The 15,545-nt window shown below is 64.4% G+C and overlaps 1 protein-coding gene and 1 long non-coding RNA gene across 3 annotated transcripts in view; one reads left to right on the top strand and one right to left on the bottom strand.

The window, feature by feature from the left end:
• The window catches only part of P2RY8 (P2Y receptor family member 8), a 36,787-nt gene extending 27,250 nt beyond the window's left edge, over positions 1-9,537 (top strand). For both annotated transcript variants that reach the window (XM_072743875.1, XM_072743876.1), the window contains exon 2: positions 6,274-9,537. In XM_072743875.1, the coding sequence (XP_072599976.1) occupies positions 6,300-7,376 (1,077 nt within the window). In that variant the 5' untranslated portion in view covers positions 6,274-6,299 and the 3' untranslated portion in view covers positions 7,377-9,537. The remainder of the gene's footprint in view (positions 1-6,273) is intronic.
• LOC140596190 (uncharacterized) lies at positions 996-13,533 on the bottom strand. Its single transcript, XR_011998209.1, has 2 exons — positions 13,192-13,533; positions 996-1,226 (listed from the first exon to the last, which is right to left on the bottom strand). It is a non-coding gene; the product is annotated as an uncharacterized lncRNA (long non-coding RNA).
• Positions 13,534-15,545: the final 2,012 nt, after the last annotated feature.

Below are 15,545 nucleotides of genomic sequence, written 5' to 3'. Positions count from 1 at the left end.
GGGAGACCAGCCTGCAGTGCAAGGGGCTGGCCGGTGGCTTCCTGTCCCCGCTGTGAGCGCAGCACCCGGGCCGGCCCCCAGCACTCAGGAAGCAGGAGTCGTGACAGTGAAAGGACGCTCCGGGGCCCTGAGAGGAGCTCTCAAGAGCTTGAGTCACTGATGCTCTTCACCCATTTGCCCTCTGCTTTTCCCCAGACCCTTGAGTCAGCCTCACCTCAACTGACCCAAAGGACCCGGTGCTCCGTGTTGTGAGCCTTCACGTGGGGTGGGGCGTGTCCGGGGCTGCGGGTAAAACCAACAGCCCTGTTCACAGTCACCAAGCAGCAGGAACAACCCCAAAGGTTGATGCGACCCATCCACGGAAGGATGGATGAACCGAATGGCGTCCTCAGCCACCGAAAGGACCCCGGCTCTGACACCTGCTGCCCCCAGCGTGGGCCTTGAGAGCACGATGCTCTGGGAGACGCCGGCGAGCACGGAGCGGGCGATCCCGCGTCGGCGAAGCTCCAGAACAGGCACATCCGGGGAGACCCAGGTCGTGGACGTGCGACCCCTCCGGGGGCTGGGGGCGGCGGCGAGGACGCGGCCCCGGCGCCCGGCTTCCCTTCAGGGGTCGCATTGTGCTCCTGCCGGCACATCTGCGAAGACGTTCAAAACCACAGAATTGTCCACTTCAAACGGGTGAACTTGACCATATGTAAATCATATCTCAGTGAAGGTGTGAAACACCAAAAAAAAAAAATTTTTTTTTTTTAAAGAAATGAGGGGCATCCGGCTGACCCAGGCCCGAGCAGTCGGCCGTTGGCGCCCGGCGCTGACACCGCGGGCACTTCCTGTGGGCACAGGCTGACCGGCCGCCCGCCGAGGCCCCTCCGCAGGAGCCCCCTCCGCTCGCCCGCTTTTTGCTCCGTTGGTAAAATTTCCATCCTGCCGCCCACCCGCCGCCACCAGCCGGGCCCAAACCACAAGTGCCCGTGTGTCACAGGAGCCGGGTCTGCAAGAGCTGATTTCTTTATTAATCACCCGTGGCGCTGGGCCGGCGGCCACGCTGCGGGGGCCCAGACGCCCCGAGGCCGCAGCGGGGGCTGTGCAGCCACAGCGGGCTGCGTGTCGTCCTGAGATGACACAGGGGAGCTGGGGTGTCATCTTCCGCCACCTGCCGCGCGTGCACCTCTGCTTTCAACTCGGCTGCACAGCATGCAAATGGGCGCCTCCCGGGCCGCCACCTGGGGGGACAACAATAGATCAGCTCGTCCCTCTTTGCTGCGCTCGCCTCCGGAAGCAGAAAGGGAAACAGTTTCCCACCCCCAATTCCCGCCCCGCGCAGAAAGGCTCTGCATTCCCAGGGGCTGGTTTCCTGCGTGCACGTCCGTGCCCCAGGACACTTGCTCGGCGCCCGGCCATGGACGCATCCCCGTGGCGCACACGTGCCCGCGACCTGCATGTCCCCGGAGCACAGATTGTCGTCCCTGCTCGTGCTCTGCACCCTGCGAGGCATTGGTGTGTGTCCCCCCCCCCCCCCCCGCTCCGTGGACAGAGGTGGCCTCTGGGTGACAGTAGGAGCCACCCTGTGAGCAGAGCAGAAAGCGTCACAGTCAAAGTGAAACCCGGGGCCGTTTTTAAGCCGGTTTGAGGAACCTGTCCGTGCAGATACGGGCGGCAGGTGGCAGGCCTCCGCGGCAGCCACGCCACCCCCCGGGGCAGCGGAGGGGCACGTAGATGGGCCCCGAAGGCAGTGTCTGGGGCTCTCCAGTGGCCCACAAGCAGACACCCCCGGAGGGACTGCCCTAGGATGTGGCGGCCAGTGCCAGGCCGGCGGGCATCACGGCGACAGAGGGCGCAGCAGGGTCCCCGGGGGAGGCCGGCGCCGTCTCAGGGGCACCCTCCCGCATGCTGAGGCCCATGCCACCACGTGTCCACGTGAGCCCGGCGCCCTGGGGTGGGGGTCCCTTTGCTGCCGGGCTGCCCCGGAGCAGGGGTGTGCAGGTTTGCACACTTCTCTGTGAGCTTTATCAGGCCACAAGATAGTCAAGCCAAATCAGCTGGCAGAGGGGGCTCGGTATCCAGGGTCCCCCTGTGGGGACTCCAGCCCATGTTCAGGGGCATCTGCACCTCAAGGCCCCGTCATGCGGCACCTGCAGCTGGTGGGGTGCTCCGTGCCTGCCTTGCAGAGCTCCAGAAGCACTGGGCGTGCGGCGCTGGGGACGTGCCCGAGGTCCCGTGTGGGTCCAGCTGCAGAGCCAGGAGCTGGACTCTGTGTCTGGACCCTGGGACTGAGCACCCGTGTCTATGCCAGGCCCCAGCATGATGCCGGGTCCCTGTTGCAAAGATGCACATAGACACGTAAGCCATGGGAAGGTGCCGTGGAGCCGCCCAGAAAAGCGCTTCCTGGCACAGAATGATTTTGCTGCAATTCTGCAGAGAAGAGGCCTCGGTCTGTGCCCACCTGTGCTTGCCTGGGCGCTGCAGGGGGCACAGCTCCACAGGATGCACCGCGCCGGGGTTTTCAGCAGAGAAGGTGTCTGCATGAGTGCGGCAGGGAAGCCCTTGGGGAGGCGTCTGGACACGTCTCACCTTGATGCAAATGAAGGCCCAGGGATCTTCACCCCGGGACGGCCTACGGCAGCACGGGGCAGGCGCCCTGGGTGCAGAGGTCCCAGGCAGGGTGTGCATGCACGGGGCCTGGGGTCCCGGGGCGACATGCACCGTCAGAGGAGACCCCGTCCCCCAGGAGCAGCACCTATGTCCTCATGGGCTGGGCCTCTGCAGAGACCTGGGGAGAGAGGTCAGAGGCCAGAGCTGTGGCCACACCCACCGTCTGCCGTGGGGACGCTGGCGAGGGGCACGTGGGGCTGTCCCCTGTCTCCTACGGGAGAATCAGGACAAAGATAATGAACAGCTGGTCATTGTCTCCCAGCGCCCACGAGGCCCCTTGCAGGCCACCCTCGCTGCATCCCTGCGGGTTCTCCGGAGAAGCAGACCCGAAAGGCTGCAGATGGATGCACATGGCTTTGACGTCCATAGATGGCTTGTGCGTGTGCCTGCACGTACAGGGCTGCTGCAGCTGCAGGCTGCGTACGTATGTACGGACAGAGCACCGCCATACCACGTCTAAGTGCAATTGGACACGCGTGCCGGAGGACACATGCCTGTGCCTATATAGACACAGATGTGGAAAGTAGGACGTGAAGTAAGAGAATATACGCGTGTGCTGTGAGCTTCTGCATAGGCAGGATACATATAGGACATATGTGTGTGTGTGCATATGAACACACCGCAGGGTATATGTGTGTGTGCACGTATGAACACATCACAGGATATGTGTGTGTGCACATGTGAACACAACATAGGATATATATGAGTGTGCACATATGAACACACCATATGATATGTGTGTGCGCACATATGAACACACCATAGGGTATTGTGTGTGCACATATGAACACACCATAAGGTATATATATGTGTGTACATATAAATACACATACATGCAATAAGGGGTGTGTGTGTGTGCATATGTATGTATACAAATGGCAGGGTAGATGTGTGTGTAGAAACATACATGTAGATGCAATAAGACGTGCACACAATACATGCATCCGGATGTGTATATACATATGAATGCACACACAATAGGGTGTGTGTGTGTGTGTATACATTTATGTGCAACAGGACAAATATTCAAGAGGATTGCATGTGTGTGTATACAAACGTGCATGTAATGGGCTACATGTATGCAATAGAATGCGTATATGACCGGGCATACGTGTGGCTACGGGTACATCTTCATGAAACAGGGTACGTATGCGATAGAATGCGTGTGCACATACATATGCAATAAGATAAATACACAACAGGACTGTGTGTGCTTACATGTATTTACATCGTATGTGTGTGTCCATGGAAATACAGTCGAATGCGTGCAGAGTAGGCTGCGTGCACACACCTATTTGCAACAGGATAAATATGCACTAGGATACACGTGTATACACACATATGCACGTGACAACAGATATACAGTAGGACGTGGGTGTATATATTCACACGTGCATATGCGACAGGATAAATACGCAGGAGGGTGTGCGTGTACATACATGTGTTTACAACATGACACGCATGCGTGTATATAAAGGAGTAGCGTGCATGCAGGATCGTGTGTGTGTGTGCATACTTGTGTTTGCAGCAGGATAAACATGCAGTAGGGTGTGCGTCCATATACGTGCAGGTATATGCCGTACGGTGAATACACAGTAAGGTGTGTGTGCGTGTACACATGCATGTACGCGATAGGATTAATGTGTACCAGGACGTGCACACGTACACACATGTGCAACACGATATCCATGCACGCGTCTGCGGGAAGATAAATACACAAGATGCGTGCATCCGTGTATCGTGCGTACATATGCGACAGGATAAATACGCAAGAGAACGTGTGTACGTACATACATGCACCTGGATGTGTGCACACGTACATATACACACAACACACGCGTGCACACACACGCAACGCAATGTGCACACAACAGGCCATGTGTATTGCAGGAACATGTAGAAACATGTGCAACAGAACACGTGTGTGCGTGCGTGTGGACCTGCATGTGTGGAGGCATGTACAGATACAACAAAACCTTCCGTCAAGGCCTGGCCCACACGGCTGCGCGGCGCAAGCGTGACATCTGCGGGCAGGAGGCCGGCGGGAGCCTCAGGAGAGAGCTCGGGGCGTCTGGAAGTTGAACACCGTCTCCTCTGGGAAACCTGGCTGCGCCCTCGGGCCTTCCCCTGATGAGACGAGGCCCACCACGGGCCAGAGCATCGCCTCTTTCCTTCAAGGCGGCTGCCTGTGCTCCGGGGGCCACAGCCATGAAACCCTTGCACGGCCACCGCCTCATGCACACCCAGCTGCATTGGCGCGCGCTGTAGCCCGGCCGCGTGGGCGCATCGGCCACCCGTCTAGGTAGGGTCCGCCTCTCCGGCACACTTGCTCCCCTGTGCCCCTGGGCTCCACCAGCGGGCAGAAGAGTGCCTCGTGGGGGCGACCGAGAACAGCACGCAGAGGTGAGGCTCGGGTGGCCGTGGGGACAGGGCCCCGACCTGCAGACCTGCGAGTCCAGGTTCCCTAGTGCTGTGTGCGCTCCGAGAGGCCGGGGCCTGGGGGATTTGCAGCCACACGGGAGGCGAGCGTGTGCTCCTCGGCGCAGGTGCCCGGCCGCGGTACCTTGAGCAGGTGCGTGCGCGTCGTGGCCTTGAAGCTCAGATGTGGAGCAATCATGTGACACACGTGTGCACTCTTCCTTCCGCCCCTCCCCGTGGTCATAGACCTTCGCGTGAGGGGGGGGGGTGCTGTGCTGGGCCGTTGGGATGGAAGGGGGGCTTCCCGCGCGGTGTGCGTGCGCCCCTCCCAGAGCCCGTCGGGGTCTCCAAAGCCCGCCCCCAGTCGGTGATGAGCACCCTGTGCGGTGTGCCTGCGCCCCTCCCAGAGCCCGTCGGGGTCTCCAAAGCCCCCCACCCCCACCCCGGCGGTGATGAGCACCCTGCGGGTGTGCGTGCGCCCTCCCAGAGCCCGTCGGGGTCTCCAAAGCCCCCTCCAGTCGGTGATGAGCACCCTGCGGGTGTGTGTGCGCCCCTCTCAGAGCCCGTTGGGGTCTCCAAAGCCCCCCCATCACCTATGAGCACCCTGCTCGGTGTCCATGCGCCCCTCCCAGAGCCCCGTCGGGGTCTCCAAAGCCCCCCCCATCACCTATGAGCACCTTGCACGGTGTGTGTGTGCCCCTCCCAGAGCCTCGTCGGGGTCTCCAAAGCTCCCCCCATCACCTATGAGCACTGTGCAGTGTCCATGCGCCCTCCCAGAGCCTCGTCGGGGTCTCCAACCCCCCCACCCCGTCGGTGATGATGATCCCCCAAGATCAGGGTCCCCGCTGTGGGGGAGCAGAGCCACCGTGTCCCGTGAGGCGCAAGGGCGGAGGAAGCAAGGCCGCTCCGTGCAGGGTGCCAGCGGGGCAGGTGGTGGGGTGTCCTTGCCGCGGCCCAGTGCCCCTGAGCGGCCATCCAGGGCAGCAGTCATAGCCAGCGGGCCCCAGGGTGCCCCCCCACCCGGCCAGGGTTTGCACCCGGAAAGCGGGTCAGTCCCTTGGCATGCTGCCGTGCACACGTCCTCCGGGCTTCCATGGGGAAGCACCGCACCGCTCCGGGCCCTGGTGTGGTGGCAAAGTGCGGGGAGCGCCCGGGGCGGCCCCCCCTGCATCCCTCACCCGAGCGCCCCTTGCCTTGCAGACCGCGTCCCGCGCACCGGCGCCACCATGGACATGAACGTGTCGGGGCCGGACAACGCCACCATCCTGATGCTGCGCGACCCCGTCATCGCGGTGGCCCTGCCCGTGGTGTACTCGCTGGTGGCGGTGGTGAGCATCCCGGGCAACCTGTTCTCGCTGTGGGTGCTGTGCCGGCACATCGGGCCCAAGTCGCCGTCCGTGGTGTTCATGATCAACCTGAGCGTCACGGACCTGATGCTGGCCAGCGTGCTGCCCTTCCAGATCTACTACCACCGCAACGGCAACCACTGGGTGTTCGGCGAGGTGCTGTGCAACGTGGTCACCGTGGTCTTCTACGCCAACATGTACTCGTCCATCCTCACCATGACGTGCATCAGCGTGGAGCGCTTCCTGGGCGTCGTGTACCCGCTGGCCTCCGCGCCCTGGCGCCGCCGCCGCTACGCCGTGGCCGCCTGCGCCGCCGCGTGGCTGCTGCTCCTGGTCGCGCTGTCCCCGCTGGCGCGCACCGACCTCACCTACGCCGTGGAGGAGCTGGGCATCGTCACCTGCTTCGACGTGCTCAAGTCCACCATGCTGCCCAGCGTGGCCATGTGGGCCATCTTCCTCTTCACGCTCTTCATCGTGCTCTTCTTCATCCCCTTCGTGGTCACCGTGGCCTGCTACACGGCCACCATCCTGACGCTGCTGCGCGCCTCCGACCCGCAGGGCCGCGGCCAGCGCCGCCGCGCCGTCAGCCTGGCCTTCGTGGTGCTGCTGGCCTTCGTCACCTGCTTCGCGCCCAACAACTTCGTGCTGCTGGTGCACATGGTCAGCCGCCTCTTCCTGGGCCGCAGCTACTACCACGTGTACAAGCTCACGCTGTGCCTCAGCTGCGTCAACAACTGCCTGGACCCCTTCGTGTATTACTTCGCCTCCCGCGAGTTCCAGCTGCGCCTGCGGCGCTACCTGGGCTACGGGCCGCTGCCGGCCACCTGCCGGGACGCGGGCCGCGACAGCCTGTTCTCGCCGCGGACGCTGTCGGCGCGCTCCATGTCCAGCGGCCACGGCGACGGGCTGGAGGGTCCGGGCCGGCCGGCCCTCAGGAGGCAGGAGAGCGTGTTCTGAGCCCCGCGCCGCCCCCTCCCCCGGGGCTGCAGGTGCGCACAGGCCGCCGCTGGGGCACGGAGGCCGCTGCAGCGGTGCAGGACGCACGGTGCCGGCTCCCTGATGCCCAGCACCCACCCTGACCACGCGCTCAGCCGCCCATCCCGGTCCCCCTGGGTCCCCAGCGTCCGCCGGCCTTGCTCTGTGCACCTGCTGCTGGAGACCCTGGACAGCCTGGACCGCGCGTGCAGAGCAGCCTCGGTCAGTGTGCGTGACCCCAGACGCGGGTAGACGTGCCCCTGTTGACCTCTGTGCTCCCGGAGCTCACCAGCACCCCCTCTCCGCGCTGCTATGGCAAAGGGACCCCCCCTGCCAGGAGCAACCACAAGGGCTTCCAAACGGGTTGGTGACTCTGGTTCCTCCAGGCTCACGTTCTCCAAAATGTCACGACTCCCCACGTCCGCACGCGGCGGGCAACCACGCAGGAGGCGCGGGTGCAGGGCCTCCAGCTGGAGCACAGGCTGCTGACGACGAGTTCCGTGAACGACGATGGCCGGCTGCTGCCACCACTGGGGTCCCGGACGTCTCCAGGCCCCGAGGCGCCCTCCGGACGGTTCTCAGCCTCCTCCTCCCGCCGGGTGACAGCCGCTGAGCCACGTGCGAGTCCTCCCAGGGTGTGGGCTGACCTCGTGCACCTCGCCTCACCCAAGGAGCCCTCTGGGACCCGGGCGCCTGGCCAGACCACCGACCCTACACGTAAGAGCGCCCACGGCTGTCCGGGACCAAGTAGTGACCCCAAACCCGTGTGCATCCAGGAGCTCAGAACGTGACCTCCTGCATCGGGGTGGCCCTAAATCCAACGACAGGAAGAGACAGGAGAGGAGCTGCAGACACAGAGGAGGAGCCCCGTGAGGGCGGAGGCGGGGACGGAAGGGACGCGGCCACCAGCCCGGGGACGCCTGGGGACCCAGACGCTGGAAGAGGTGGGAGGGACCCTCCCCGGAGTCCCTGGACCTGAGATGTCCTGTCTCCAGAGCTGGGATGGGATGTGGTGTGCAGGGCTCTCCAGAAGACAAGACAAGGCGTCTCCTCCGGGGTTGGCCCTCGTAAGTCACGGGGTGAATGCGGGGCACAGAGCCTCCAGGAGGGTCCCCGGGGTGGTGGCACCTGAGATGCCCCGTGCCCTCGATGCCTTTCTGCACACGGTGACGTCCCCGCGTGGAGTCCCACGCCATGCACACGGCCGCCCTTCACAGGGCACCTGCTCCGGGGAGTAACCGGAGACGCACGCACGGCTCCGGCGGGAGGAGGGTGTGGCCCTGGGACGAGACCCACGTTCCCACCCCTGCCCTGGCGCCCCTGCAGGTGGAAAGTGGGTGAGCCCTCGCTGTGCGTGCCCTTGGGGCCTGAGACTCGGGCTTGGGGGCCCGTCGACACTGTCACCACGGTCATCACCCACCGCCTTGCACCTGGAAGGTCCCTGCCGGGGACGGCATTGAAGCCACTTGGTCCTGAATGCCCAGCTGTGAGCACGGAGTCCAAGGCCACCGTAAGGACCCTTCAGAGAGACCCCTTGAGACTTACTTGCAGAGGCATTTACCTGGGGGGGCTTGGGGGTGGGGGGAGGCCCAGGTGACTCCAAGAAGCCTGGCCTTAGCGACCTGGATTCTGTGACCAAGTAAGCACGTCCCCCAACTGTCTTAAACCCTAGAAAGCATCTTCGAGGCAGCAGCATCCAGGGTCGGAAGTCCAGAGCCAGCAGGACGCCCCCACCCGCGCTCTGGGCGTGGGCCTGGCCTGTCCGCTGCGCCGAAGCTGTGAGAACCTCAAAGCAGCCGCACGGAGCGCCTCACGGCGTGAACGGGACGAAGCCCGTCTACATAACATCGTCCGCCGCCGCAGGATGTCAGGGCCCCGACGCCGTCGGGAGGACAGAGGGGACTGGCCCCGGGGCCACCGTCCTGTAAGCGGGCAGCGGCCGCTTTAGCTGGGGGACGGGGCCTCTTCCCGGCCGCAGAGGTCATGGCTTCGCGCCACGGAGTCTGTGCTGGAGCCCGAAATGCCAGGACGGGCCTTGCTGCTGGCTCGACACGCCGACCGCGTGTGCCTCGTGCGTGTGCGCCCAGAAACTCCACCTGTTTGCCTGTTAAGTATCAAATAAAAGTATGACGTGTTGGGGGTACGCACGGCTTGGGGGCTTTCTGGAAAGATGTGATGCCCGGATTGGGCTCCTGCTGCAGGGGGAGAGGCAGGGGCGCCCGACACCTAACACCCGGGCGCCACCCCATTGTCTCCCCTTTCGGGAGGTGAGCACATTCCCCATTCTGACCTCGGAGCCCCCTGCTGCCCAACGACGGCGCCCACGTCGCTTTGGAGCGTGTGCTGCCCTCAGCCAGACCTTGGGGTCTCCAACCTCAAGGCTCTCCTCCGATGGCCCAGTCAGGGTGCTGGGAAGCACGCGGCCTGCGTCGGGGCAACACAGCCCGCGGAGGGCGCACGATGCCATCGAGGGTTTGTTGCCTGGGACGGTGGCGCCTTAACAAGAAAGAAATCCTTTTCTTGTAAGAGATGCGTGTGTGAATGTCCGTGTGTCTCATGATATGACGTTTGATGCTTGGCTTAAAATACTAGAGCAGACACATGGGTGCACACGCATGGACCCGCGTTCGTGCATCATGCGGGCACCCATCCACGCACACACATACGTGTCTGCACGTACATGCACACAATGCACCTGTATACACATGCACGCATGTGGGCATCCATCCTCCCTGCACTCATACGCATGCACACATGCATGTACCCATGTACACACATGCATAAATGCAGGTGTCCATCCATTCATGTGCTCATGCACGCATACACACATTCATGCATGCGTGTGGGCATCCATCCATGGACACACACATATGCACGATATACCCATGTACGTGCATGCATACGTGTGGGCATCCACGCATGCACATACCTGCATGCACCCATATACAGGCATGCACTCATCCATCCGTGCACACACACACACATGCACACAATGTACCCTATACATGCATGCACACCATGTACCCACATACACACATGCACGCGGTATCCATCCATGCATGCACATACATGCACGCACATGCGTGCACACAATGTACCGTATCCACACACACGGGCATCCATCCATGCACACACTCTTATATTCACACACATACATGCACACGCAGATACCCATGCGCACCCATATACATGCATGCACGCAGATATCCATCCATGCATACACACATGCACACACGGGTATACACAATGTACCCTATACACACATGCACAGTCTTATATGCAGACACATACATGCACAGACACATACCCGTGTGCACCCATATACATGCATGCATGCACATATCCATCCATGCACACACACATGCACACAATGTACCCTATCGACGCATACACACGTGTGGGCATCTATCCATGCACACACATACCCGTGTGCACCCATATACATGCATGCATCCATTCATGCACGCACACATAGATGCACACACACACATGCACACAAGGTACCCTATCCATGCATGCACACACGTGGGGATCCATCCATGCACACACTCTTATATGCACACGCACATACATGCACACACATACCCACGTGCACCCATATACACGCATGCACGCAGATATCATCCATGCACACGCACACACACATGCACACACGGGTACACACAATGTACCCTATACACACATGCAGTCTTATGTGCACACACATACATGCACAGACACATACCCGTGTGCACCCATATACACGCATGCATGCACGTATCCATCCATGCACACACACATGCATGCACACACACATGCACACAATGTACCCTATCGACGCATGCACACGTGTGGGCATCCATCCATGCACGCACTCCCACTTGCACACACACATCCATGTACGTGAGCTTGCAAACGCATTTGGGGGACTGGAAGAAAAATGGCAGAACCCTGAGCACTGATGATGGGTGGAGGGAATGTGGGCTTCCATTCGATAATTCTCTTTCCTATGAGCCTGTTTGAAAATATCTACCCTAAAAAGAAAGAGGCGACCCGGTAGACGTCACACAAAACCATCGATTTCTGCCCAGTCACCTCTCCAGAGCGCTGAACACGGAAGAAGCAAACATTCCCGCGTATCTGTCCTTTTTTTCTCTTATCTTTTCCTTCCGAGTATTTCTTTGTATATTGTGATAAAATACAGAGACACAAGATCCACCGTGTTAACCCTGTGACGGCGTCGGGTCACTGGTCGCAAACGCATCCGTGGCGCTGTGGCACCGTCCCCAGCATCCGCGTCCAGAACTCTTCATCCTGCGGCACGGAGGCTGTGACAACCCCAGGCCCGCCGCCCAGCATCCGCTTGCCGTCCCTACACAGGCGACACCTGCTATACACGCGCGGTCACGCACAACGTGTCCGTCTGTGTGTCCCTGGGTCCCCGAGCACCACGGCCCCCGGCTCGAGCCACCGCACGGTTCACTGGCCTGTGGCCCGCTCGCAGAGCTGTCCCGGAAACACCACAAGGCAGCTCTGGGGTATTCCCGTCGCCCCAAAGAGACGTCCGACGCCCGAGTGCTCCCCACCCCGACGACCAGCCTCGGGCAAGCACACGCGCGGTCTCTGCTTCCGCACCCGTGTCCTTCCTGCCCTGGCGACGTCAGCGGGGTCATACACCCTTGGTGCTGACGATGACGCTGAAGGATCGGAACGTCTAGAACCCGGCGTCTATCACAAGGCGCCGGGAACGTCCTTCCACCCTCCACGGTGCGCTCTTTCTGGAAACCACAGCCCAGAAAACGCCTCCCACTTAGCGAGCCGTGAGAAGGCGTAGTTATGCGGCCACCGTGCGACGCAACCGGGCTCATGCTGACTTGCTAAAAGGTTTCCACGGCTGACCTTGGCTGCTTTTTTTGGGGGGCGGCTGACCTCTTTGGACGTCTGTGTGCCGCGGTAAATGTCGCCGAGGTTGCCTTTCAACGCCGTGAAGCTACCTCCAGGGAGGGAGTAAATAAATGCGAGTGAGGCACAGGGTGAGGGCTTGGGATGGGGACACGCTGTGTGATGGCTCGGCTGGTTTCGGGAACTCCCGGGTCAACCCCACACAACGGGCAGCAAGCGTAGCATCAACCCCACACCCGGGCATCCCCCGGTCTGTCACATGCTCGAGCTCCTACGACGGGGCAGCTGTTGGGTCCACTTTGCAGAGGAGTAAACTGGGGCACAAAGCGGTGGAGGGACTCCTCCGGGGTCCCAGAGCTGGGGGGCAGACGACCCTGGGTTTGAACCTTGCTGGCACCTGTCCCCGGAGCCCGATCCCACGCCTGCCGGGGCCCCTTCCTGCGTCTGGGGACGCGCTGTCCTACGTGGGCAGCCTCCCCACGAGCCTAAAGGCACCGCACCGCAGCGCGGCCCTAAATGAGACGCGGGCCCGCGCACAGAAACGACGGGGCCGGAGAAAGCTCAGCCTGGCCCGCCCCGACGTCTGAAAGATGCGGGATATTTGCGGCCGCTGCTCTGGTTCTCGGCCCTCTGTGGGGACAGCCCCCGGGACAGGACGGGAGCCCCTGTGATCCGTGCGGAGGGTCCGCAGGCTCTGGGAGCTGCTTCCCCGGCCCATGTCCCCCACCCCGGCCCCCGCGCCCCTGCCCACTCTGCGTCCCCCTCTGTACCCCACACGGGCTCTGGGCCTCGGCCTGCTCGGAGCCCCCATCCGCTGCCTCACGGGACAGCGGCCCGCACAGGACACTGAGGGGGACGAAGCGGAGACGTAACAACGGCAGCCAAACGCGTCATCAGTGGTTGTGTCCAAACGCACCTGCGCCGCATATACACGGACACGCACACACAGGGGTACGGTGTGGCGCGGTGGGCACGTGTGCGTAGTCGCCGGGGCCCGCCGGTGGTCACAAAGGCGTGGGGCGCTGGTGTCATCTGGCAGGTGGACACGGGGACAGTGCTCAGCACTAGGCCGTGCCCGGGACGCCCCGCCTCACACGGTCACCAGCCCCTGCTGTCGCAGTGCCCGGGGCGGAGAAGCCTGGCAGGACAGACGCTTGTCTGTGTACCCGTCATGTCCGTGTCCATCCGTCCGTCCACCCGTGCGTCCATCCAGGCACCCACCCGCTCTATCCATGCGCCTTGTCTGCGTAGGCACCGCCTTGTCTCTCCACCCACCCACCCACCCACCCACCGCTTCTCCATCCACCATCCATCATCCATCATATCAATGAGCCAATCATCCATCCATCGTGTCTATCTCCGGTCACGGTCCCGGTCCCCCACCGAGGCCTCCTCTGTCCCCAGGGAACCCGGAGCACCGCAGACCACTCCGTGGTCACAGCTAGAAGAGGAGCCAGTGCCATCTAGTGGGGAGACCGCGCAGGCGCTCCACACCCCGGTGCGCCCAGGACGGCCCTACAGCAATGAACCAGGCGACCCCAAACGTCAGTAGTGGTGGCGCCGAGGTCCCCCGTAGCCTCAGCGGGGAGATGGTGTCCGTCTACCGCCCTGCCCACCCGGTGCCCGGCTCCACGCCGCAGGGGTCGCAGCCACACTCTTCTGCCTCCCGGGGAACCCCTGCCCCTGCCCCGGCGCCCGCCACCACCTCAGTCTCCGCTGCCCCCGCCTCCTCCCGGGGACCTCCCAGGGGAGCCCCACCTCCGCCCTCCCACCTCCTCCCGGGGACCCCCGTCTCGCCCCCCCCCGCCTCCCCCCGGGGACCCCCGTCTCCGCCCCCCGCCTCCTCCCGGGGACCCCCGTCTCGCCCCCCCCCGCCTCCCCCCGGGGACCCCCGTCTCGTCTCCGCCCCCCGCCTCCTCCCGGGGACCCCCGTCTCCGCCCCCCCGCCTCCCCCCGGGGACCTCCCAGGGGAGCCCCACCTCCGCCCTCCCACCTCCTCCCGGGGACCCCCGTCTCCGCCCCCCCCCCCGCCTCCTCCCGGGGATCCCCGTCTCCTCCCCCCCGCCTCCTCCCGGGGACCCCCGTCTCGCCCCCCCCGCCTCCCCCCGGGGACCCCCGTCTCCGCCCCCCGCCTCCTCCCGGGGACCCCCGTCTCGCCCCCCCCGCCTCCCCCCGGGGACCCCCGTCTCCGCCCCCCGCCTCCTCCCGGGGACCCCCGTCTCGCCCCCCCCGCCTCCCCCCGGGGACCCCCGTCTCCGCCCCCCGCCTCCTCCCGGGGACCCCCGTCTCCGCCCCCCCGCCTCCCCCCGGGGACCTCCCAGGGGAGCCCCACCTCCGTCCCCCGCCTCCTCCCGGGGACCCCCGTCTCCGCCCCCCCCGCCTCCCCCCGGGGACCCCCGTCTCCGTCCCCCGCCTCCTCCCGGGGACCCCCGTCTCCGCCCCCCACGTCTTCCTGGGGACCCCCATCTCCGCCCCCCACGTCATCCCGGGGACCCCCCCGTCTCCGCCCCCCGCCTCCTCCCGGGGACCCCCGTCTCCGCCCCCCCGCCTCCCCCCGGGGACCTTCCAGGGGAGCCCCACCTCCGTCCCCCGCCTCCTCCCGCGGACCCCCGTCTCCGCCCCCCCCGCCTCCCCCCGGGGACCCCCGTCTCCGTCCCCCGCCTCCTCCCGGGGACCCCCGTCTCCGCCCCCCGCCTCCTCCCGGGGACCCCCGTCTCCGCCCCCCACGTCTTCCCGGGGACCCCCATCTCCGCCCCCCACGTCATCCCGGGGACCCCCCCCGTCTCCGTCCCCCGCCTCCTCCCGGGGACCCCCGTCTCCGCCCCCCCCGCCTCCCCCCGGGGACCCCCGTCTCCGTCCCCCGCCTCCTCCCGGGGACCCCCGTCTCCGCCCCCCCCGCCTCCTCCCGGGGACCCCCGTCTCCGCCCCCCACGTCATCCCGGGGACCCCCCGTCTCCGTCCCCCGCCTCCTCCCGGGGACCCCCGTCTCCGCCCCCCCCCGCCTCCCCCCGGGGACCCCCGTCTCCGTCCCCCGCCTCCTCCCGGGGACCCCCGTCTCCGCCCCCCCCCGCCTCCTCCCGGGGACCCCCGTCTCCGCCCCCCACGTCATCCCGGGGACCCCCCGTCTCCGTCCCCCGCCTCCTCCCGGGGACCCCCGTCTCCGCCCCCCACGTCTTCCCGGGGACCCCCGTCTCCGCCCCCCCTGCCTCCCCCCGGGGACCCCCCCGTCTCCGCCCCCCGCCTCCTCCCGAGGACCCCCGTCTCCGCCCC

This window comes from Vulpes vulpes, chromosome X (assembly GCF_048418805.1).
Source record: "Vulpes vulpes isolate BD-2025 chromosome X, VulVul3, whole genome shotgun sequence".
In the NCBI taxonomy this organism is placed as follows: domain Eukaryota; kingdom Metazoa; phylum Chordata; class Mammalia; order Carnivora; family Canidae; genus Vulpes; species Vulpes vulpes.
The sequence above is the reverse complement of the archived record's forward strand: the minus strand, read 5'-3'. Positions and strand labels throughout refer to the sequence as shown.